The sequence below is a fragment of the Drosophila montana genome, unplaced genomic scaffold (assembly GCF_035044405.1).
Source record: "Drosophila montana isolate Dmon_TW-CO22-7 unplaced genomic scaffold, ASM3504440v1 contig_896_1, whole genome shotgun sequence".
NCBI lineage: Eukaryota > Metazoa > Arthropoda > Insecta > Diptera > Drosophilidae > Drosophila > Drosophila montana.
In genome coordinates this window covers 188,897-212,646 of record NW_026999182.1, presented here as the reverse complement: position 1 = coordinate 212,646, position 23,750 = coordinate 188,897, and the positions used below count along the sequence as shown (strand labels likewise).

At 38.7% G+C, this 23,750-nt stretch overlaps 1 protein-coding gene across 3 annotated transcripts in view; it reads left to right on the top strand.

Annotated features, from left to right (window-relative positions):
• Positions 1–23,750, top strand: part of LOC135440216 (lachesin) — a 182,976-nt gene that overhangs the window by 133,708 nt on the left and 25,518 nt on the right. For all 3 annotated transcript variants that reach the window (XM_064699261.1, XM_064699262.1, XM_064699264.1), the window contains 5 exons: positions 4,242–4,355; positions 12,961–13,161; positions 21,562–21,702; positions 22,087–22,218; positions 22,800–22,897. In XM_064699261.1, the coding sequence (XP_064555331.1) occupies positions 4,242–4,355; positions 12,961–13,161; positions 21,562–21,702; positions 22,087–22,218; positions 22,800–22,897 (686 nt within the window). The remainder of the gene's footprint in view (positions 1–4,241; positions 4,356–12,960; positions 13,162–21,561; positions 21,703–22,086; positions 22,219–22,799; positions 22,898–23,750) is intronic.

The following is a 23,750-nucleotide window of genomic DNA, read 5'->3' as shown; positions in this document are numbered from 1 at the left end:
CAAATTACACAACACTGCTCCTCCATCTCGGAACATTAAATTACCAATAAATAGAAGCAGGGATATCCCGAATAAAAGTTCAGAAAGATGTTTGATGATTTATGTTATCAGATGATTACAAATTAAAACTAAAATAGCAAGTAAGAGCAAGTCAGGAGTTCCCGACTAAGGGATCCCCAGAAACCTCTCCTATCAACACCAAATGCAGCTCGTGCTACAAGCTCGTTTGCTTTGACAGTACTAAAAAAATTAAAATAAAAAAGTTCCCTCGATTGGACTCGAACTCGTAACACATCGCACTACTTGCAACCGCCTCTACTCAATTGAGTCTTAATGAGCAAAATTCGGATTAAAATAGCAACATATTGTATTGCTGTTGATAGAATGTGAGTGGGTCCATGTATACAGAAATTGTTGCGCTTTGCGCTAGCTGCCGCTGACATGTGGGCTGCCAATATATAATATAACCTAACGGTTTCTTTAATAACTTCTGTGTTTCTTACCGATCTCGATGAAATTTTCAACAATAGATCTTAATGTGCTATTAAATATATGCATATTCTCAAAAAGTCAATTGCATTAAAATTGGTGGGCAAATTAGTTTTCTTTACTTGCTATGTGGTGGTACTGAAGAGGTGGCGATAGCTATAAAATGAAAGAAACTTGATATATATATATATACTATTCTAAAAGCTACATATCAAGTTTGGTGACTCTAGCTCCTGTAACTTACGAGATTTGCCCAAAAATCACGGTTTCGAGATCCTTGCGTTCATACATACGGACAGACAGACGGACATCAACTCGGCTATTGATGCTGATCAAGAATATATATTCTTTATGGGGTCGAAAATGTTTCCTTCTGCCTGTTAGATATATTTGCGCAAATACATTATACCCTTTTCACCCATTTTTCATGGGTTCAGGGTTCAACCATGACCAAAATGGCCTTAAACCTCGGCCTAGTTAGGCGCCATTACTTGGAATTTGGAACTCTTCACGTAAAAACAGTTTCAATTTCATGAAATTTGCATTTAACTTAATATTTATCTTAATTTATCCTAATGTTAATCTTAATATTTTGGAGAAAAAAATTGTAAATACATTTGCCTAATTAAATCATAGAAAAAATCATGGACAAACTGTCATCTATTTTGAAAATTGCTTCAAATTCTGGATCAAAAACTTACTGGGGACAATAGGAGTGGTATGCGGTATATTCCCCAGAAAGAGTAAATATAAGTTGGTGCATTTACTTGAGAACTAAACATGTCCAAATTTCTGTGAGTTTCGGCTTGCTTTTTAGAAAAATATTCCATTAAAAAATGGGATTTTCTTACTAGAAATTGTCAATAGATTGAAAAATATGAGATCTATTTCTTCCAAAAAATTATACAAAAATTAAAATATTGAAAAAATGCATAAGTCTTAATATCAGAATTAAAAAAAATGATCATATATAAAATGATAATTAACATTAAAGTTGGTTCAGTTCTCACAGAGTTAGTGGCGTTCAATATTTGGAAATGGTATTTACTAGGTACTCAAGACTTAGCAAATCATCAGCAGGCATTCGATTATTCGGACAGTTATATAAAAAAAACCTGATGCCAGATGTTGGCGAAATATGCTCAACAACCTTTTTTTCTTCCTCTTAGTCTTATTATAGAGAAGGAATAAAAGAACCGTAGCTGAAGTCCTTGTGCGGCGGTCCAATTAGCGAGTGTCTGTTGTAGGAGGACACGTTTGTCTGTTGCTTCTGCATTTTTGGCGTATATCAGTGCCCAAGTGACAGAAAGTCATTTGGGTTATTAGCAGTCGAGTGTCGCAAAGGAGCTGCGGGGTATGGCCGGAAACCCTTCTAATACGAACTTCAAAAGGAAAATGCCATAAGAAATAAGTTTCTTCAACTGACATTATTTCGTTATTATCCGCATCAAGGATTCGATTGAGAGGCAGGCACAGTCAGAGGCACAGGCACGTGCTGCCAACGCCTTTATCCTTGCGAAAACATTGTCTGGGGGCACAGCAGCAGGCAGCAGGCAGCAGGCACCAGGCAGCAGGAGGCGCCAGGACAACAACTGACAGCCGAACAGAGGCGCAGCACAGATACAAAAGAAATTATATTTACTGCAGGGCAGGAGGCAACCAACGAAAACAAAACACACACACACACACAAATAGGCAAGTGGCAAGTGGGCCAGACGGGGCAGCACTGCTTGGCGAAATCAAATAAAATGCCGGAAACATGGCATCGAGGGCCCAAGTGGTGCCAAGTCATGTCAGGGGCCTCTGATACCGTTGAGCCTTGGAGACTTTTGCTTACCTATTTTTTTTTTCTTTTTTGATTTTTTTTGGTCGCCACACGCATTCACGGACTCACTCACTCACTATTCACAGTATTCACGAATGTTTTCGCAGCAGATAAATACAACATTTGACACTTCATTATTGTGCCCGCAGCGTAATCGAATCAATTCCAGCTCCACTTCCAGGCCAGCCCAACCCACGTGCCACGTCTTGTCATGGTGTCAAAAGTGCTTGGCCATTCGTCGTCCTTGGTCGTGGGGTTTGTGGCCCAAGGCTCAAGTCAGCTTGGCCTGTTGACACATTCGCTTAAACGTATTAAATTGTTTGCCATCGCTATTGTTGTTGCTGCCGCTGCTGCTGCTGCTTTTGGCCAGCAAGCAAAGCCTGGCATTTTATTTATACGCACTTTCGTTGTCCTTGTTGCTGTCTGCTTCTCGAGAGAACCTGATGCCTGATGCCTGATGGTTGATGGTTTTTTCGTTTATGTTTGTTTGCTTGCGTGCGGAAGTGCGACCAGTCCGCTCGCTTTTTTTCTTTCATTCTTTTTTAATACATTTTTGCACTGTCACACTTAAAGTAATCGATTACAGTATGGATCCTGTAACCGGATATATTCGTTTCCGTTTGGCATTTGACGCAACAAATGTTCCAAGCGCCACATAATTGCGCGCCAGCTCCAGCTGTTTTATATTGTAATTGTGGCCTAATTACGATATGATAACAAGACGTTGAGGTCAATTGCGCCGTAACCTGTTTATGGCCTCAAATCTGACGTAGAAATAAGTTGTATTCAATATAGAGCTGCTGACTGTAGTAACATATCAATGACTTCCAGACTGTATTTATCAATTTTAATTATTGGTAGAGGTCCTCCTAGTTGTGCCTTAATAGAATTTTTGCCTTGATCTGTATAGTTGGGCAGAAGTATTTCCTAAACATTGTGACTCTGGCGCCACAACTGTGCAAGATATCAATTTACGCGGTTTTCCCATTCACTATTTAATTAAATAATAATTCACTAGATTAATAAAATAATACAAATATGTAACTATAAATAAATTAATGTATCAGAAATTAAAGAGTCTCTATTGCAAATTGAAAAGTTTTTGATGACGCAAGGCACGAACCCAATTCCTGGCTCAAAAATGTGAGAGGTTCTCTTCACAGACCAAATCTTGAGGAGAGGCATTTGTTTAAGCCTTGAACCAAACCTCAGAAATATCTCGTGTGACATTCAGCCGTGTTTTTAACTTTTATTTGACTTAAAGATACACAAGTCATTAGCTCTTAAATTACGCAAGACAATATACCCCTATTTACTTTGTAAACAGTGCATAGACATCTAAGAGTCGACATATTTTATTAGCCGTAAAATAAACTTACCAAGCTTCATATAGTAATATGTGCATTTAATCCCATAAAACTCAGCAATTGAATTAATGTAAATCCCTCGTGAAACTGACATTGCGAAAGTTTTAATATTCAAGTGCATTTTAACACTTTGGTAGCTCAAGTAATTTCACACACGCACACATCCACACGCACATGCACTTGCATATTGACATTTAAAATTGATTGGCAAATCAACAGCAAATGCACTAAATTATTTCTAAAGCTTTGCCAGGATATATGTGCATAAGGCTTGTCCGAAACCAATTTGACAACTTTCATTAGCTATGCATAATAAAGTGCACTTTATGAACTTTGCGACATTTGACAAATATTCTCCAAAATGCCCTAAACCAATTAGCCACACACACACACGCACACGGACACACAATCTAGATGATAGATGCTGTTGGCCATAAGCCCAATAGTGCGTGACGTTTGCTCGTTGGGCTAATAATATTTGCTGTAATTTAGTTTATATTTTCAGGCATTTCATATTTCGTATTGCGTATATTACATTTGAATTCCTTTCGCTTTTACAGCCAGCGCCCAGAGTCTGATGGCCAAGCATGAGCCCATGTTCATATCACGTTCGGAGACATTCAAATTCATAGCCGGAGATATTATAGTGCTGCCCTGTGAGGTGGCCAATACGGGTGAGTAGCCTAAATAAGTGTATGTGTGTGAGTGTGAATGAGTTTGAGTGTGGGTCTCTCTGTGGGTATTCTTAACTCAGTTGTCATTCAATTGCTGCGGTCTGCATACTTAGGACATATGTGCATAATTAACCCTACACCATGTGATGCTTCGGCTGACAGCAACTATGCATTAATCCAGGCTTTCCATGCTGAAATAAAAAGGATGAGGACTTGACGAGCAGCTGTCCAAGATGCGGCCTGAACACGTTTTTGTTATCGGTTACGGTTTCGGTTTTGGGATCCACCCAAATGTAGCTTGCACTGCTGGCATGTGCCATGTACGTTTTTCAATTTAAATGCGGTCGTGTGTTGAGATTATTTGTACATAACAAGGATTTAGCGTAAGGACATTTATTCACATACATAAACACAAATAACTATATAGCAAACCCGTCAGGTTGCGGCTAGGCGCTGTTGTCGTCGTCGTCGTCTGGACATCTTGGCCAAGTTTGTATACAAAATGCTACATAAAAACTTGAATCCAAACACTTGGCATACATTATACGTATGTGCAGACTTATGTGGGCGACTGTCCTGGTCTAAAAATACACTCAGCGAAAATAGTCAAGCATTTGGAACACAAACCAAGCACAGTCAAGGTGAATGTTATTGTCGAGACAGAGGCAAATTCTTAATGAACAAATTTTGGTTTTCTACCGAAACTCCAAGATACAATTATTAATGTATTCGATATAAATTTGAGTCTTAATTTAATTATAATGGTTCTTGTAAAAGGTTTTTTTCTTATTTTGCCAAAATTCAGATTAATTTGTGCCTGTGATAATTCAAATTTCTTAATCTAAAAACTAACGACAATGATAGAATACTTCATAATACAAACAGATAAGAAATATAAAACGCATTTGATAAATCGCCAAGATTCCAAAACCTCAATTAATACTAAAAACAAAAAATTAGCTTCTATTTCAAATTTTTTAACTCGTATTATAAGTATGTTAGTCTTGTAATAAGTAGTTTTTTCCTTATCCAAGCAAAGATTAATTCCGAATGTGCAACGACAAATGCTCAGCGTTGACAAATAAGTATAAATAACGAAATGTATTTAACTGAAAAAAAAAATTAAAAAATTTAAATATCTTAAAAATTACATTCATTTTATGCTATGATTTTTTCTGAGTGTACGTTTATATATGTATGTGTTTGTGCAAGTGGTTGTGGTCATATCAACCGTTTATTAGAACCAGCATACAGAACAAAGAACATGGCATTTTCTTTGGCATATCTCATGCACTTCATTGCCCCAACGAAAGAAAATGAAGAAGTAGTAGAAATGAAAAAAGTAAAAGAAGCGGAAGCAGGACAATGGCAACAACAACATCAACGTGGACAATACATTGAAGATTCTTGCAGAGCAGGGTATTAGAGCCACAGGCATTTGGGTAATGATAAAAAGCGAGCACAGCAAGAGCAAAAGCTCAATATGCGAAAGCAGCAGAAGAAAAATAAAAGAGAAGTATATAGAGGCTACGTAACCAGGTTTCCACAGTGCTGTCTAATGCCATTCTATGCTAAGTAATAAAGTGCCTCATACGACAGTTTAATTAGAAACATTTCTCAAGCCTGAGCTCAGCTCCAGCTGCTAAGTGCAATAATTAAAATCAAAACCGTGACGTCTTCATAAGGCCGTGTTCATAAGGCGCACTTTATGGATATTTAAAAAATAAATATGTTAAGACTGGCAGCTGCTGCCGTTCTTTCATTTTTCTTGAGCTTCTTTTTATGTGTTAGCCATAAAGTTAAAAATGTAATTGATAGACTTTTTAAAAACGCACTCAATCCTGCTGCTGCTGTTCCTCATCTTGCTTCAGTCCCCACCCCCACCCACCCTCGTATTTGTATTCGCCGCGATGATGAGCTAAATACAAAATTATTCACATTTTCATTTTATTTTATGACGAAAGCCCATAAAATTCGAAAACCAAATGAAAATGATGAGTTTGTCTTGTGTTGTCTTGCTCTCTCTCTCTTTCTCACTCTTGCCCTCTCTTTCTTTTGTGCGACTGCTCATTTGCATATTATATGAAAATTCCTTTAAATACTTATGCGGTGCTTCGCACTTTTACAAAAGTAATCTTATGTCTTGGCAAATAAGAAATATAAGCACATCTTAACTCACGCACACCCACGCATGCACACACTCAACACACACGCACGCACAACCAAAGCTCTCAAGTACCTGTGCAAGAGCCTGTCTAAATAAACATTGAAGCATTTCATCATTATCATGTTATCTTGTTATTTGCATTTCGTTCCTTACTTTTTTCTTGCATATGTGCAAGGCTATTCGAGTTGCACGCTAGCATAGCCTGTCTTATGCCCTTACCTCTTCTCCTTTAAACCTCCCCCCTTCCCCGCGCTTTATTAGAACCTATGCTTTGCTGCCTTTGTTGATATGCCAGTCGGCACTTGCGCCTGGGGCCATGCAACATAAAAGTAATTCCGCTAACACAAACACACGCAATGTCCTTGCATTCTAGCTGCTGCATGTAGCCGCGCAAGTCATACCCTGTACTCAAGAAAGTTTAATAAAAGAAATAATAAATAGTATATATTGAGATAATAATTCATAATAAGCCTATATAAGGCTTTGATTTATCTCATATCAATTATAAACATAAATTTTTTTGGTATGATTATTATTTATATTGTACTTATATATTTGGTAAAGCTTAAATCAAATATTTAGTTTTTGATACTAGCTTCTTTTTTGTAAAATTCGAATACTGTACCAAAATCTGAATAGCTTCCATTTTTTATGCTTTTCATTTGAAGCTCAGCTTTTAAATACTTTACAATGAAAAATATTATTTAGACTAAGCATTAAGTTTTTAGTTTTATTTAATTGATTAATGATCTGTGAAGCTTAATTTCTCGGAATATTTATCCTTTGTTTTGAAAATGCAGAGTACGACGAGGAATAAAAAATCTAAATACGTAGGGATATGGAACATTACTGCTTTCATATCTAAGATTCCATACCCTTAAAGGACATTTGAAAGTAAAGTAAATCTGAATTTAAATTCAATGAAAGTTTATCCAGGCAAGGCTGGTTAATGCCTAAACCTTAACTCTTTATCTCAAATAATTTCATAAGAATACAAAAACAGTTATTGAAGTTGTTTAACCAAATTCCCTAATTACTCCACCAAATTTTGTTTTCAAGAGTTTCTGACTGTGTTAACAAGCAGAAAGATGATAAAGTTTTGCTCTGCGGCACACATTTGTTTAAGCAAATTTCTTGTTGTTGTTTCTTTAATAATTATTTCTTCTAATGAATTTAAAAAGTACTCATACATTTACTCAAAGGCTTATAATCAACTTGTCCTTCGCACACACACACACAGAAACATACACTCAATTCCTTAGGCATATTTGTATATTTGCGCTCTCATCAAATATATCAAATATAAACGGCAAGTGCTGCTGTTGAAAGGCTTGTCAAGTGCGTGGTTGATGCTTTGTGTGTGTGGCTATTTTATGAATACCCTTTTTTTTGGAAAGGTTTAAGAAGGGTTGCTGCACTTAGTATTTGTCTCTTCAAATTTGTTTGAATATATTTATTTAATTGTGAAAGATATGATAGATAAATAAATATAAATACATAACGTTTTATTATCCAATACTAACAGCTTTCAGGTTATCTTAAGTTTAAAATGTTATAACCTTAAATTAATATTATAAATTTTAGTAACTATATTTGGGAACATCATTATTTTCTTGAAGCCCGATTGTCTGTTTAAAACAATATTTATTTAATTTTTAAAAATATATATTTTATTTCGATGTAGGCAAATTTCAAGTCAAGATTCACCGCTAAATAAATTTTTAGTTTTTTAATTATTTAATTTATAAATATATAATTTTTATTTTTAATAAACGCATATTCTGGAATATATTTCTTTCTTCAAGCCCCATACATAGAAGAATTCAAAATCTAGGTGCAGGGTATCTGCCACTTAATCAACTTTGACTAGAGCATTCTTAAACAATTTTCAGTTACTTCTATGTGTGAGTGCTTGTGTGTGTTTTGTATATCAAAGTGTGTTGTTATCAAAACATAAAAGAACAGGAATTCTTAACCCTTTGGGAAATGTCAAGAGCTAAAAAACTTTGTTCAGCAGCTTTCAAATAATTTGCTATTATTAATGGATGGCCAGCAAAACAAACGTATATATCTATGTTAAATCTGCGAATGCATTACGGATTGGTTTTGGTTTAATTTTCATTTGTTATTTTGCCGAGTGGATTCAAATAATTAATTGTTTTTGAAGCTGTTGTGTAACCAAAGGCCGGTGCTTAACTTGTCAGCACGCATAAGACTTTTTCCTGTTGATGGTTTTAGCCGCAACAATGGCAAAACAACTGCAACAGCAGCAGTGGCAGCAAAAAGTGGCAACTGGCAAGCTCGAATGCAATAAAATGCAAAAAGGCACAAAAACCTCAGTTACGGCGGCCACAGAGAAAACGCTCATTACGCTTTGATGGAGCGCCAGAGCCGGAGGTGGAGCTAGAACTGTAGCTAGAGGCGAGGCCGGAGTCGCGGTCGGATTCGGTGCCGCAGCGCTCGAAACTATTACAGAGCAACGGAAATGGAATCGTGCCGCAAAAGTTGAAGTTGTGCAAACAGCAGGACAGCAGCTTTATATAGGTAGTGGGGGTAGGGGCTGGGTTGAGCTGGGCTGGGAGAGCAACAAAGTTTCAATATTAATGCCATTTACAGTTCTAATTTCGCTTTTTACGTACGCGCACAACACTTAACACAAACACACACACACACTGGCAACACACACTAGAGTTGTGCAAGAAGTTGCAGAATAATGCCATATTGAGGCAACTGCCTGGCACGCCCTCTGTCCACTTGTGTATGGGTATATATATATGTGTATGTGTGTGTGTGTGTGTGTTCTTGGGTCGGCTTAGCCGCAACATCGTTTATCTTCGGGGGTCATCATCTTATAATATTGGCCTTTCCGACATGCAATAAATTGCGCTCTGGCAAACAACGGTTGGTCTCTCTCTTTCTCTCTTTCTCTCACTGTGTTTTGCTCGGCCGGCTCCTTGTTGCAAGTGGCACATGCCTTGGCTTAACGGCAAATTGCGCATACGCACCGTGTGGCTAGTGCAAACAAACAGAGCTCGACAACAAAGGCGAATGTCGACCATATTTGAATAGCCTCTGTGTGCGCCTCTGTCTGTCTGTCTGTCTCAGTCTGAAGTGTAGAAAACTAAAATTTCGCTCTGGCCCTAAATAAGGCACAAGCACACACATACAAACAGCACACAGAACATGCGGCTGGCCATGGCCAACAATTTGTCCAGTTCCAGTAGGAGGCAAAACGCAAGGCCCTGTTTATGTGAGGCTAACATACAAAAGCCGAAATGCTTTTACTCTGTTTCCGCCTTAACAGATAGCCTCAGTCAGCAGAGCAGTCACTCCGCAAGTGTGTGTGTGTCTGTTTCTATTTAGTTTAGAACACTTAAACCGGAAATTGAGGCGTTTTGTGTTTTGCTTGTTTTAGTTGGATTGTTGTTATTTTAGTTAACAATTTATTTAGTTACAGCCAGAACAATCACACACTCGCACATACCCTCACACACACACTCGCACATACTTTTACAATTTATATGATCTCTTAAATTATTTGTGTTGCATGCATTGTTCAAGTGCCAGGCCACACTTTAAGCGCCACTGCAAGAGCACACAGCATATCTATACTAAATCGTGGCTCCTCCCAAACACCTCTTACCCCATACTCCTTCAACATGCTGCTCATCTCTAAGTCTTATTAATTTCCTGCTCTGACTATCAAATCTCATAGCCAAGAGCAACCGACCTGTGGTTTCATATGCTTAACTATTATAACAAAAATTCTTTCTATAAAAATGCCACACCCCAGTTGAGCATTTCGGGTTATCAAAGGTGAGAAATTTAAGTTTATATTCAGTTTTCATTGGAAGCCTGGTATTTGGTTACTATTATTGCTTGTGCTAAATTTATCACTGTTTAACTGTTGCCAAAGCTGCTCAGTATAGATAAGAGATATTGTGGAGTCTCTCTATATTGTTAGAGAAACAATTTATAATAAAAAGAATTAACTCAAAACTATTCTATAAAAAAATAGTTAAAAATAGAACAAATATGTTTTGTTTTCTGATTTTCAAATATCTTCAATTTAAAATGGAAATAATTTCAGGACAAACTTTTCATATATTCCCTTTTAGATAACATGGTAAAAAAATATTTATAAAGCTTGAAAAAAGTTAGGAGAAATTTTCGACTTATATAAAATAATCTTGAGAATAGTAAATATAAATGAATTTTAAAATTTTCACTCATTCCTGTCGGACTTAAATTAGAAACTCGTTTTATTATGTAAAAAAATTATATAAAAAAATTTCGTAGTATTTTTTAGGGTATTTTTTTAGACCGCTGCAGCTGAATCGACCGACTGCATTACAAAGGCCAAAGTGCTGGATGCCATTGTCTGGCTGCCTTTAAGTAACTGGAAGACCAAAAGAAACCAAACTCACACATCAACACACACACACACACCTCCTGCCCCTCAGCCAGACCACGAATTATGTTTTCCGCTCTAAAGGCAGCTGGTTGGGCTTCGTCTTCGTTTGGAGTGGCAGCTCCATGTTCGTAGTGCACGCCAACGACAGCAGGTGGCGCTAGTTTATTTATTTGCATGTGCGAATGTGAGTGTGAATCAGATTGTGTGTGTGTATGAGTGTTGAACAACACACTATATGCTTGCCTGCTGCGCCGTCTGACTGCCTGGCTGCCCGACACCCCTCCCTCTCTGCCACTGGCTTGTTGATGTTGTTGAACTCATTGCAAATAAATACGCTTTTTGAATGCGCATGTAAATGACTTCATAAGCATTTTATTACCACCAAGTTTCACCGAGTCTATGCACACACACAGATATACACACACGGATAGGGACACATGTATGTGTGTGCTTTGAAATCATTTTCTGCTTCATATTTCTCGCATTCTCTCTCTCTCTCTTTCTAACTCTCATAGTCTGTGCCCTGGAATAGGCTGTCAATAATGAGCGCTGAAGCTTTAATTTTCAACACGCTTTTTGTCCCAAAAGAATACTCGAAATACTTGGCTGAAACACTCGATACCCGAGCGTATCGAAATTGTTTTAATTTTTAATGAGCGCCATTCGCGGAAATCATACATCATTAGTAGCAAATCCGGACAACTTCAATTTCAATTTCAGTATGTGGGCGAACGGCAGGCGCCTCCTATGACTGCCTCACACACCGTTTTGCAGCGGGACGTGATGCTCGACTCGGCGCGAACAGACAACGCACAACATCCAACACATAAATTGAACAGGCAGAAATTTAAACGGTCAAACGTGGTCGACTTCTTGATACCCTGTAAGCAGCACCGACTTTCTTATATAGATACATATTCACACTACTCAGGTCGGTTCTTAAGGCAGATGCGCTTCTTTTTTAAGCTATCTTCTCACTGTGAAAAATATATTCTTTAATAAGTGCTCGGTTTTTTATTTTGCGATCGATATGCCAGTTTGGGGCTTAAAGAACCCATCCGAATGTGTTTATATATGTATATACCAATATATACCGATAATTATTTGTGTATAATATAATAAAATATAATAAGTAAGAATGATTTCTTTTGAAATGTATTAAAGTATCAAAAGTGTATAATATTCCTCATTTGTTTTATTAAGACAAATGAACTAAATGTCAAATTTATGGTTTTTATAAAATGTCAAAGGGGTTGGGACTTCGCAACGATATTTTGTTGTTATCGAATATAATATGAGAAAATCAAATAAAATATGATAAGCCGAATCTTACCGAAAATATACAAATTTTATATGTGAGAATATTAGTATATTCGTATGGTCTTTGCGATCGACGATATATAAAGATGGTCGAACTACATATTTTCTTTATTACAATTTTGTGAACAATAGCAGTGTATCCTTTTTGCCATATTCAATGGGTGTAGGGTATAAAAAGAATCACAATTAATGAGTTCGATGAATGCGCCATGGAGTATGTCTGTCTGTCTGTGCTTGCATCCTGTCCCTTCCTGCTTGCTTGCCAGCCTGTTGAAAGCCGCTTTTCATGCCCTTTTCCCTTTCCGTTCGGCATATCGAGTGCCTGGCATATGATTGCAAATGCCGCACATTAGCGGATATCAAGTGGGTGTTACTGAGTGTATGTGTCGCCATACAACAGCCCCTGACACCCCTCCCCCTCACACGCAACCCGTCTGTGTGTGTGTGGTCTGATGTTGTGCGCGAGTCCATGCCAAATTGAATTTCTAGCCTTTTAGATCTTTTGAACTGCCTTGTAATTGAGTCATTTGAATTCTGACTTTTCAATTTATATTGCGAGTGTGTCTGTGTGTGTGCGTGATTGAACTTAATTTAAGTGATTGCCCTGTCGCATTTACCAATTAACTTGCAGCAGACAAGACGCGATTATAACTCACATTCAAACGGGTTTTTTTATATTTTTATTCAACTTGTATTCATTGCAGAACCATACGTGGTTGCCTGGAAACGAGGCATTGCCATTTTAACCGCCGGCTCTGTAAAGGTGACGCCCGATCCACGCGTCCGTTTAGTTAGCGGATTCAATCTACAGATACGTGACGCTGTGCCCCAGGATGCTGGCGATTATATATGCCAAATTGCCACGATGGAACCACGCGAAATAACACACACCGTGGAAATACTGGGTGAGTGGCCCAAAAATCAATCAACTGCAATTTTGAAGTTGTGCTCTTATTTCTAAGCCAAATATATGTATATTCTTCTTAATTATGCTTGTAATTCCGGCAGTATTCAAACTTTTTCATAATGTGTGAATCGCATAACAGAGTTTAGTCTTGATCAGTATCAGTATCAATAGCTCAGTCGATATAGCCATGTCTGGCTGTCCGGCTCTCAGTTTGAAGACTTCTGTCATGACAGTCTATTTTGTCTACATTTCTTTTACAGGCATAAGTTAGAACCAGTCAAATCGGATTACTTTATGATATAGTTGGCGGGCGGTCCAAGCTTCATGTAATGTATGAAAATCGTTTGTGTTCTGCAAGGGATCGCGACCAAACTTGCCGTTTACGTGTTCTATCTTGCACTTGACATATTGTATAAAATAGCTCATAAGAGTGTTTCCGAACGGGATACTATATCATAAAGAGGATGATCGACATGGTCGATAATTAAGTTCATATAAGAAAACCCCTTTGTTGTTTATCAACATTTGTTGACCATACTTGGTATTGAGAGCTCTACCTTGCTCCTGACATATAATCAATATCTTATTATCAACGGCCTAGTGTATCATAAAGGTCTATAGAGTTGCTAAGAAGGGATACTATAAGAAATGATTATTCGACAACTAGGTTCTTTTAAGCAAAATATTTTATTGTTTTTCAAGATAACTTGAAAAAACTTGGCCTTTACGAGTTTTTCAAAGTGCCAGGAACATCTTATCAGTACCCCCAATAATAAATCATATAGCTCACTATGAAAAACCGGTGGAAAAATGAGTTTTTGTACGGAAAGCTTTTGTGAAAGGATAAGCTGTTCTTTCTTTTTATACCCTTGCAGAGGATATTATAATTTTGTCCCGAAATGTGTAACGAATACAAGATGGCATCTCCGAGCCCATAAAGTAAATATATTCTTGATCAGTATCAACAGCCGAGTCGATATTGCCATGTCCGTCTGTCCGTCTCTCTGTTTCTAGGCGAACTTGTCTCTCAGTTATAAAGTTATCGTCATGAAACTTTGCCGAAGTCCCTCTTTCTTTTGCACGCAGTGTCGGAACCGGGTGGATCTGACCAAAATTAAGTTGTTGTATGGAAGACTTTTTGGTTTTGCGAGATATCTTGACCAAACTCGGTATTTATAAGTTTTACTGTGCTCCCTACATTTATGCAAAATCTTCTTCCATAGGAACGATAGGAACGATCGGTGGAAAATGGGGTTATTGTATGAAAAACTGTTTGTTTTTCTAGACATCTTAACCATACTCGGCATTAACTATTTTCCCAGTGCTTCTTAGATACGGGCAAAGCAATTTGGGTCTGCAAGGGTATTAAATCTTCGCCGTGCCGAAGATAGTCCTTCTTTCTCGTTTTCATTGTTATGCAAATTATGTGCGAGGTTGAGTTTTGCGATAGTTCTTCTGCTTTCGTTTTTTATAGCCAAATTAATGCGGCTCGCTCTCACAAATCACTAGGGTCCATTGTGCACTAGGCTACATCATTTGGACACCTCGGCTCGGTGTGGGTGTGCATGTGTTAGTGTAGCTCAAATTAACATATCCTTAGATCCTTCCGACTGGCCCACTCAAATATGCTAAGCAGCTGAGCTGCAATTTGGCGGCTTTATGGCTACAGATTCAATAGGGATTCTTTTAGGGCCAGCGGAAAAATCAAAACTAATCTGCCATTTGCCCACCCGCACCGCTGCAGCAAGCATCAGATCTTACAGAGTTCAGATTCCCTTTACTGGCTGTCGATGCAAATTTCACGGAATTTCCCCCGCTACACACCACTTCCCCCTCTCTCTTTTTCTCTCTCTGGTCCAGGCTTTTAACTACTTCCTGTCCCGACAACGCATTTTGTGCCTAACAAGCTTGCGTTTCTCTCTGTTCTGCTCAGCTCTACTTTGTTCAGGTCTGCTCTTTGGTCTGCCCTTTGCTCAGCTCGCATCTTGCTGCCTTTGTCTACTTCCCGGTCCTGCCCTTATCCTTGTTCCTGGCCTGCCCTGCTGTTCTTGCTTTGTGGTGGTGCGTCTTCTAATCAGCAATGATGAATAATTTGCATATATTTCCCCCCACAATTACAATGTTGCCTTTTTATTTGCATACGCCACGCCCCCTCACTGGCCCTGCTTCAGGCACTGTTAACACTTTTCCTGACTTGGTGAGTCTCCGCGTGTGTGTGTGCGGCGCATGCAGATTGCGATAGAATTCCCAAAATCTCTAAAGTGTAGCCTCGCCTCGGCTCAACTGGAAGCTGAGCGCCTGGTGCCTATGCGTTCTGCTTGGCAAATAGTTGACTGCAGTTGCTGTCCTTAAAGATGTCCTGAAGCGTGTGTGCAAATATTTTAAAAACATTACATTCCACTTGGCTGGCCTATAAAAAATGCGTATTTATTTGAGCAGCAGCAAAAAAATCGACACACACAACTTTTTTCATTTGTCATTGAAACTTGGTCCTGGCTGAGAGCTGATCCTGCCGCTGCTGCTGCTGATGGTGCTGCCTGGCATTGCCACAAACAAACATTAAACAATGACTGGCTATGGCTGCTCAATGACTGGCCTGGCTGGCAATGGGAGGGGGGACCGTCGAGAACGCCAACAAAAAAAGTCGATTATTGAAAAGTTTTGTTTATTTTATGTGTTTATTATGCGCTCCGTTTGCCAAATAATGATCATGGCCAGAAATATTTCGTTTATTGAACTTTAGCAGCGCACGTAAATTGTTGCCCCGCCGGGTCACCACCACACCCGCACAGCCCAAAAAAAAAGGCAACCCCCTACTCTTGTTGGGCTCTTGTGTTTTTGGTACCAATTCCCGCATTGTTGTCAAAGGAGAAACAAGCAAAATAATGCGCTGTCGAAGTTTTTATAGGCTCAGCAGCAGACACCCCAGAATACCAAACTCCCCCTCCTCCTCCTCACACCACAAACTCAATATGTGCGCGAATATAAATTTCATAAAGTTTGGCCCGCTCTGGCATTTTGGCTCGCCAGCTTTTACGAGCGTAAATTACTTTCAGTTTGGCCTCCACACTAAAGATGAAAAAATAATGTGCGCCTGGCAAACTTTTGCACTTGTCCTGACTGCCGGGCAGCGGCCTGAACTGCGGCGCACTTACAAAGACATTAGCCGAACGATGGGCCCCAAAGCTGGCCAAGTGAAGCGGACCACAATAAACAGCGCTGCCCGAAGCCAACGGCTCCAAACTTTGCCAGTTGACAAATCTTTTAATGCAGCCAAAAAAACAAAAAAAAATAAAATAAACAAACAGAAAAAAGATGCCCATAATCGGAATAACTGGAGTATTCTTTGGCAGCTGCTAGACATTTATTTACACTGTGCCACATGCTTGGTTGCAAGCATGTGTGGCATGTCGCACTATTTTTATGCTAAGGTGATAAGGCTTGTTAAAGTTGATCCAAGCATTCCAAACTAAGCAATTGTTAGGAAATATAAGAAATTTGAAGATTAAAAAGTTGAAGAGCAACAAACCTGTTGCAATTGTTCTGCATTCTCACTAACTAGATCCAAATGAAATGTGAATGTTTACTAAAGAATAAAATTGTTTAAAAGTGTTCAGGCCATAAAGATGGCAGCAAACATATGCTTATGCCAAAAATTAGGACAGTACCCAAAACATGTTGTGCCTAGATTTCGTAATTTATTTCATATTTTTTTAGATTTTATAATTTAAAGACTTGGGATATCGATAATAACAAAATATAAAAAAATAACTTAGATTTTTATAGTAAAAAATTGTTTAAATAAATAATTTTAAACTCTGTTTAAAAACTGTGGGGTGGAAATAAAAAATACCTATTACTTTATTTAGAATAAGGATAATCTCGCATGTGTTCGATAGATTGAAACAAAGTTGAACATCTATATTTATCACTTTTTGCTTTGCATTTGTCAATCGAGGTTCTATATTCACTCTCTGAGAGTTCATACATAAGGATATACAGTCATATTGCTTGATCAGGCATATATACTTTATGGAATGGAAGATACCCCATGTTGCCTATTGTATTGGCAAAACTTTATCAAACTCCATTTTAACCAATTTGAATGGTTAGTTGACCCCCCTTAGCTAATAAAAAACTCTAGGTCGAATCCAAATCTCTTTCTGGTATTTTATAGGCTAATTGCATTTATAAATTGAATCCCACTGGGCCAGGATGTTTGCTGCAAAATCAACTGCAATTTGTGGCTTTAAGCTCTCTGACTTTTATGGATTTAATGCGCGTTTGCTGTTGACATTATTCAAATGACGGCCTGCGTTTAATAAAAACCAATTTTGACCATTGACATGTGTCAGCCCAATGCCCATTAGCCCCCCCGGACGCAGCGACTTGCTGCTGCCAACCGCCTGCCGTCCACTCGCGGCCAATGTCTGACCACAAAACATTAAGTTATGTGGCCGTCGTGCGGTCAGCTCTTATGGTCATTTGGTCATTTTGTCATTTTCGTTGTGAACATTGATGAACGCATGTAATGACGTAATGAGTTAATGGCGTCATTGTTACGACTGTTACCTTAATTTACGGCTGCAGCGGGCCAACGTGCGATTTAATGCCACATGTTAAGGGGCGGGGTCATATGTGGGCGTACTGCCAGCTATCTCAGTAAGCCGCTTAAAGTCTCCAACATTCGCCTAATTAGAACCACGATCGGCGGACTCATCAATTTCTGGGCCATTCGATTGGAAAGCATAATTATTATCAAGCTGGATGGCAAATAAAGCCACACGATTGTAAATTATATGGCCAATATGGCAAAAACAATTGTACGAAAATGCACACACACACACACTCACAGGCGGACGTGTGTAGAGAGGCGTGGCACTATAGACAACCAGGCAGCATTTAATTATGTGCAGCAGCCCAAACAACAGCAGCAACAGAATTAATAATAATAATTGTGCAATGCAATAACAATAGAGACAATGACGCAGAGAGAGAGAGAGAAAGAGAGAAAGGGGCGCACAATTTTATGCATGCGAAACAATATGCAATAAAGAAGAGAGTCGAGAAAGGGAGAGAAAGAGAGAGGAGGGAGAGACGGACGGCGCAAGTGTTTGCCCAACTTTCTTTGGATACTTGAGACAAATTACCAACACAATGGCAAGTAAATTGCAAGGATATGCCAAAGGGATATATGCAAGGATATGCAAGGATATTGCCCGGCATAGCCACACAAACCGACCAGGATGCTTGCCCAAAGCGAACCAACAATTAAACGGCCTGGCAAAATACCATTCGCAAGCACTTGGGATACCGTTTAAGTTTTAGCACTCAACTTTGCCAACCAACTATGGATTTAAATTACTTAGCAGAGAGAAGCTCAAGCCACGCCCCGTGCCCGCTTCGCTTCTCTATCGAGGGGCATAAAAAGTTGCTGCCTGCCTCAGTCTAATCGAACTGTGCAACTTTTAAAGCCACAAAACTAAACGCTAAAGTTGCAACTAGCGAAACAAGGCTTAAAATCAATATGAACACTCGGGAAAAAACGAGAGCTTTCTACTCAATTCAGAACCTTACAATTTACGAAAACCTGGACTATATAATCATTATATAAGCTGAGCACTGAATGGCCTTTGTCTCGGGAGTTGAACTGCCTAAGTCAGCCATTCAGGTACCAGGCTAGGGTGTGGATGTAGCTGTAGATGTTGATGAAGCTTATAAAAATTGTTTTTTGAAAATTTTGAAGAACTTTCCTGAAGTTCCTAAATGCTGGGCCCAAATATAGAACTTGATTTAATAAAATGCGCGTTTAATCTTATTTACATATTTGGTCCCTTAGCCGAGATTTTTTGTTTGTTTTTCTATTAAATTTGCCTCTATACAGAGCCAAATTCTTAATAGAAACACTTTTTGCACTCTAAAATTCCAAATTACACTCAATTCTATATAATATATATCTGTCTATATAACTATCTATCTATCTATCTAAGTAAATATTTATCGATATCTAAAGAAGCTTCTGCTTTATCTAGTATAATATTTGACTTTATACAATGGTTTGACTTTAAATTTGGAAATCAAGAGCAATGAAAACGTCTGCCGAATCCAAACAATTTGATTTAATTTAAGTAAAAATGTCTCAACTTAAGTATAACTTGTCTTAAGAGCTTGGTTTCTTAAGATATATATGTGTTTAAAAATTCTCTAATGAATTTCTGAGAACGGCCATTTTCTCTGTGTGTATATTGTGTGTATGTGTTAGTATGTGTGTGTACAGTTTGTAAGTATGTAAGCATGTAATTGTGAGCTTGTAAATGTCCGCAAGTTGCCTCAAAAGCTGCCGCTGCTGCAGCGGATATTGTGGCTACTGCGGCGTCGTTTGCCATGAAAGAGCTCACTTATTAAAATTGTTGACTACCAGCCCTAGTCCCAGTTCCAGTTCCATTCCCAATCCCAATCCCAGTCCCAGTCGCAGAGCCAGTGCCAGCCACTTGCCCTCCACCCACAGCCGCCCACTGTCAGGCAGCGATTGGCATCGCATTAGTCGTCATCTGCATGACATTACATTTCGCAATCCACGTATTACATGCCACACACACTCAAGCACACACGCACGCACACACATAGACAAGTCGAAATGAACTGTTCTGTAAGTCGTCAACTGCCTTACAGTTATGACCATGGTATCCGGGGTATTGAAACGAGTGCTCATATTATTTATTGAATTCAATATGCGACTTCAGCCCGCTGACGGCTGTTGGGCATAAAGTCTCACCAAAGCGTGAAATTATTGAAAATATATCTATCTATGTATATGAACAGAAAGAATGCCCCTGGCTGGCGCACATATAGATACAGATACAGATACAGCTAAAGATAGCAATAGAGCTAGAGATAGAGACACTGTTGGACACAGATAGTCCTTTGGTCCTGTGCAGAGCAAACAGACAACGACTTTATTGTGAGCTGCTGCTCCAGTCCCTGGGCGGCATGTCCTTTTCATTTTTATTTGCCTTCATCTGGTCTTGTTTTACTCTTTTATTTTATTTTTTGAGGTTTAGTTTTGGCTATGCGCCACAGTGCCATGATTTATTATAGTCGCATGCAGATTTGCCAGCATATCATATCGCTATACATATGTATATATATTTGTATATATCTGTGTATATATCTGCAACTCTTTCTGCGGCCTTAGTAATCCATTGTAATTTTCTTTCAAATGCAAATATTCATCATTCTCATTGAGTTGCCATCCTGTTGTCTCGGCTTATTTCTATTTATTTTGGCGAAAGCAATCGCATATATATATATCTATTATATTCTAAATTCGTTGCCAGCAATTGCATCAATCAAATGCATTTGCTCACATATTTGGTTTTTTCTCGATCTTAATTTATATGTAACGCATTTCAATATAAAGCCGAATTAGCAAAAAAAATTAAATTAAATCACGGATGTTGAATGAACGACTAGCTAATACCCCGTACTCGCTAACGGCATCTTTTTAGTTGACTTTGTTATCCTGAATGATTGGAGCACATCTTCATTATAAAGAAAATATCTGCTTGAATTAGTTTTATGCTTATTTTTAAAACTTATGTAGTTAAGGCTTATCTATTGCTCTACCAAGTTTTAAAAGTAAGGCAGACAAAAAGCAAAATGGTGAGCTAAAATATAAACAATAATATATAAAACACCCGAAGGCCATTTGCCTGTTATACACCTTTGCACAACTTGATGCCACCCTATTTTCTCATGCGCATAATTACAGGGCATCAAATGAAATTTATAGAACTGAGAATCAAATAAAATCCATAGCTAAGCTCTGGGCCCCAACACAAGTAGCTGCTTGCAGCCAAAATATAAGAATGCCTTAAAGACAGGCCCGCGGGCGAGGTCCTTGCGCATGTCCTTGAATGCGACGGCACAAAGCAGACATGGTCGCAATTTTTCTAAACAGCTGTAAAATAATTTTGGCCACAAATATAAATAAATTCGGGGCTCAAATTAAATAAAATGGGCCAGCCAACAATTGGCAGCTGCCCCAGTCGCAGTCTCAACCTCAGCCTCAGTCTCATTGACATTCACATTCTGGGAATGGGGCTCGTTCCACATGCGTAACCGCCATTTTGCACTCATTCAATTTGCATTTGTGCGCATATTTATTCAAATTGCTTGGCGTCCTTGGTCCTTGATCCTTGGCCAGGGCAGCTGGGCTTTGCATATATTTCAGCTCTATGTACGACTGGACGCTGGGCAGTCATTTTAGCCGAAAGCAGATACTACTTCGACTACTGGCCATTTCTAATGTGTTTTTCCATACACTTTCTGCCCGTCTCTGTTTTGTTTTGTCGTGTTTTTTTCGTGTATTTATTTTTTGACTGTGTCCTTTTTGCAGTGCCACCGAGGATTCATCACATTAGCACCGGCGGACATTTGCAAGTCAAAAAAGGTTCATCAGTGCGCATTGAGTGCTCGGCCTCTGGTAATCCAACGCCAAATGTGACTTGGAGCCGCAAAAATAATATTTTGCCCAACGGTAAGATTTTGCATAAGTAGGCCAAGCGAACGAACAAACCAACAAATGGAGAGGATCCCAAACAGCCAGCCAACTGGTCAGCTATTCAACGGGCGGCGAAAATTAAGAGCATCAAGGATACCAAAAAAAATAGTAAAAGAAACTGTGCAAAAGTAAATGAATATAAAAACTTAAACAATTTCCATAAAAAAGTCAAAGAAATTATTTGGAACGCATTGCCAGCGCCCCGAGGACCTGCCGTCGCGCCTCTTCTTTTATTATTAAATACAATGCCCAGTCTGGCTGGTTGGTTGGTTGGTCCTTCCTTGTAATTGCCTCTGTCATTTCTTCGATGGCCGCATTTTATTGACTCCTGCTCTGATGTTTCCTTTTTGATATTTATAGGCGAGGAGAAACTACACTCGCACGTCCTGTCAATCGAGAATGTGGATCGTCATAAGGGCGGCGTCTACATATGCACCGCCAACAATGGCGTCGGCCAGCCCGCATCCAGCCAGGTCGTGCTGCACGTCTTATGTAAGTAACAGTCACATCCTGCCAATGTCTTTCTGTGCCTCCTTCTCTTTTTCTCTCTCGTTCTTTGTGTGCGAGTGTGTGTAAATGGTCCGTGTGCGCCTGAAAGCAAAACAAATTAATTTGATGCCAGTTGCCGCAACACCAATTGCTAGACACTTCAATTTATTTTGAAAACTGATTTCAATGGTTATTGGCCTCGCTGAAAACTACTTAGACATGCGCCTTTGGCATTTGCCATTTACACACACCGTACGGTGAAGACCAGCCAGCAACTACTTCGGCTTGCAATTATGTGAAGTGCCGTGTCGGACCGACATTTATTTAAAAATTTATATGCAATTTCGATGAAAGTCTGTGGCAAAGGTTATTCCGTACAATTTTCCAGCGCTGCAAACAGCTAATTATATAGGGCAGCAGAACCTCGCAGACCTCCTCCGGAGATGTGCTATTGATTTTTGCCTTTGCTTAATTTTGACATTTTTTTCTTTTCTTTTACATTTGCTTACCACGTTGCTTACTAATTTCCTTAATATTCTCAGAGACAAAACAAAAAAAAATATGTATTTATATACCCCTTACAGATCCGCCCGAAATCTCCGTGGAGCGTCCCGTTGTGTTCTCCGGCGAGGGGCACGAGGCGATGCTGGTCTGCATCGTGCATGGCGAAACACAGCCTGAGGTATGTTTTAATTAAATTTGCCGCATAAATTTTCATTTACGCGCTGGCGCTCACTTGGACATAAAACAGCAGAATCTACCACAAAATCCATTAATATATATACACACACACAAGATCACACACACACATGCGCATACACATACCACATTTGCAGGCACTGTTGCCAGCTCAAGAACAATCGAAGCAATACCGAAAATTAGAACATAAATTCATATGCAGCATTCTTTTTGGGGCTTAACTGCTCTAATCATCTCTGGCAACAATTGCATCTCAATTTGGCAGCAAATCAAGCGCAGTTGGTATTCAAAGCATATCTAAACAATTCGAATCAGCTGACGGGACATTAATTAAAAGTCTGCAAAAGGCAAATTGAAGTGCCGGACAAAGCATAATTTTAATCAAACTTGGAACGAATACCTCACACAAAGCAGCTGCAAAAGCCAACAAAGAGCGTTAATCAAAAAATTACTAATAAAAAAGCTCTTTGGCACTTTGTCATGTCGATTTTTAAATACCCTTTAGCTGAATATATTTGTAAAAGAGATTTTAATTAGAATTTTTTAGAACTCTTGAAAGCGCTCGGCCTGGTTTAATTTAACTTGTTAAGCTCATACATTATCCAATTGAAGCTGTTTGTATTATTTAAGTATTTGATTTACAAAATGGATGCATATGCAGGATTTTCTAACAGCCTTTACCTATATCAGTCACATAATACAGTTATCCAATTGTGAGATATCAAAAACCAAAAATTTATGTGGTCTTGGTCTCTTAATTTCGTAAGCTGTTGTTATTTTGAAATAATAATTTAATGTATATAAATCGCATTATATATACTTAAAATAGTTTTTTT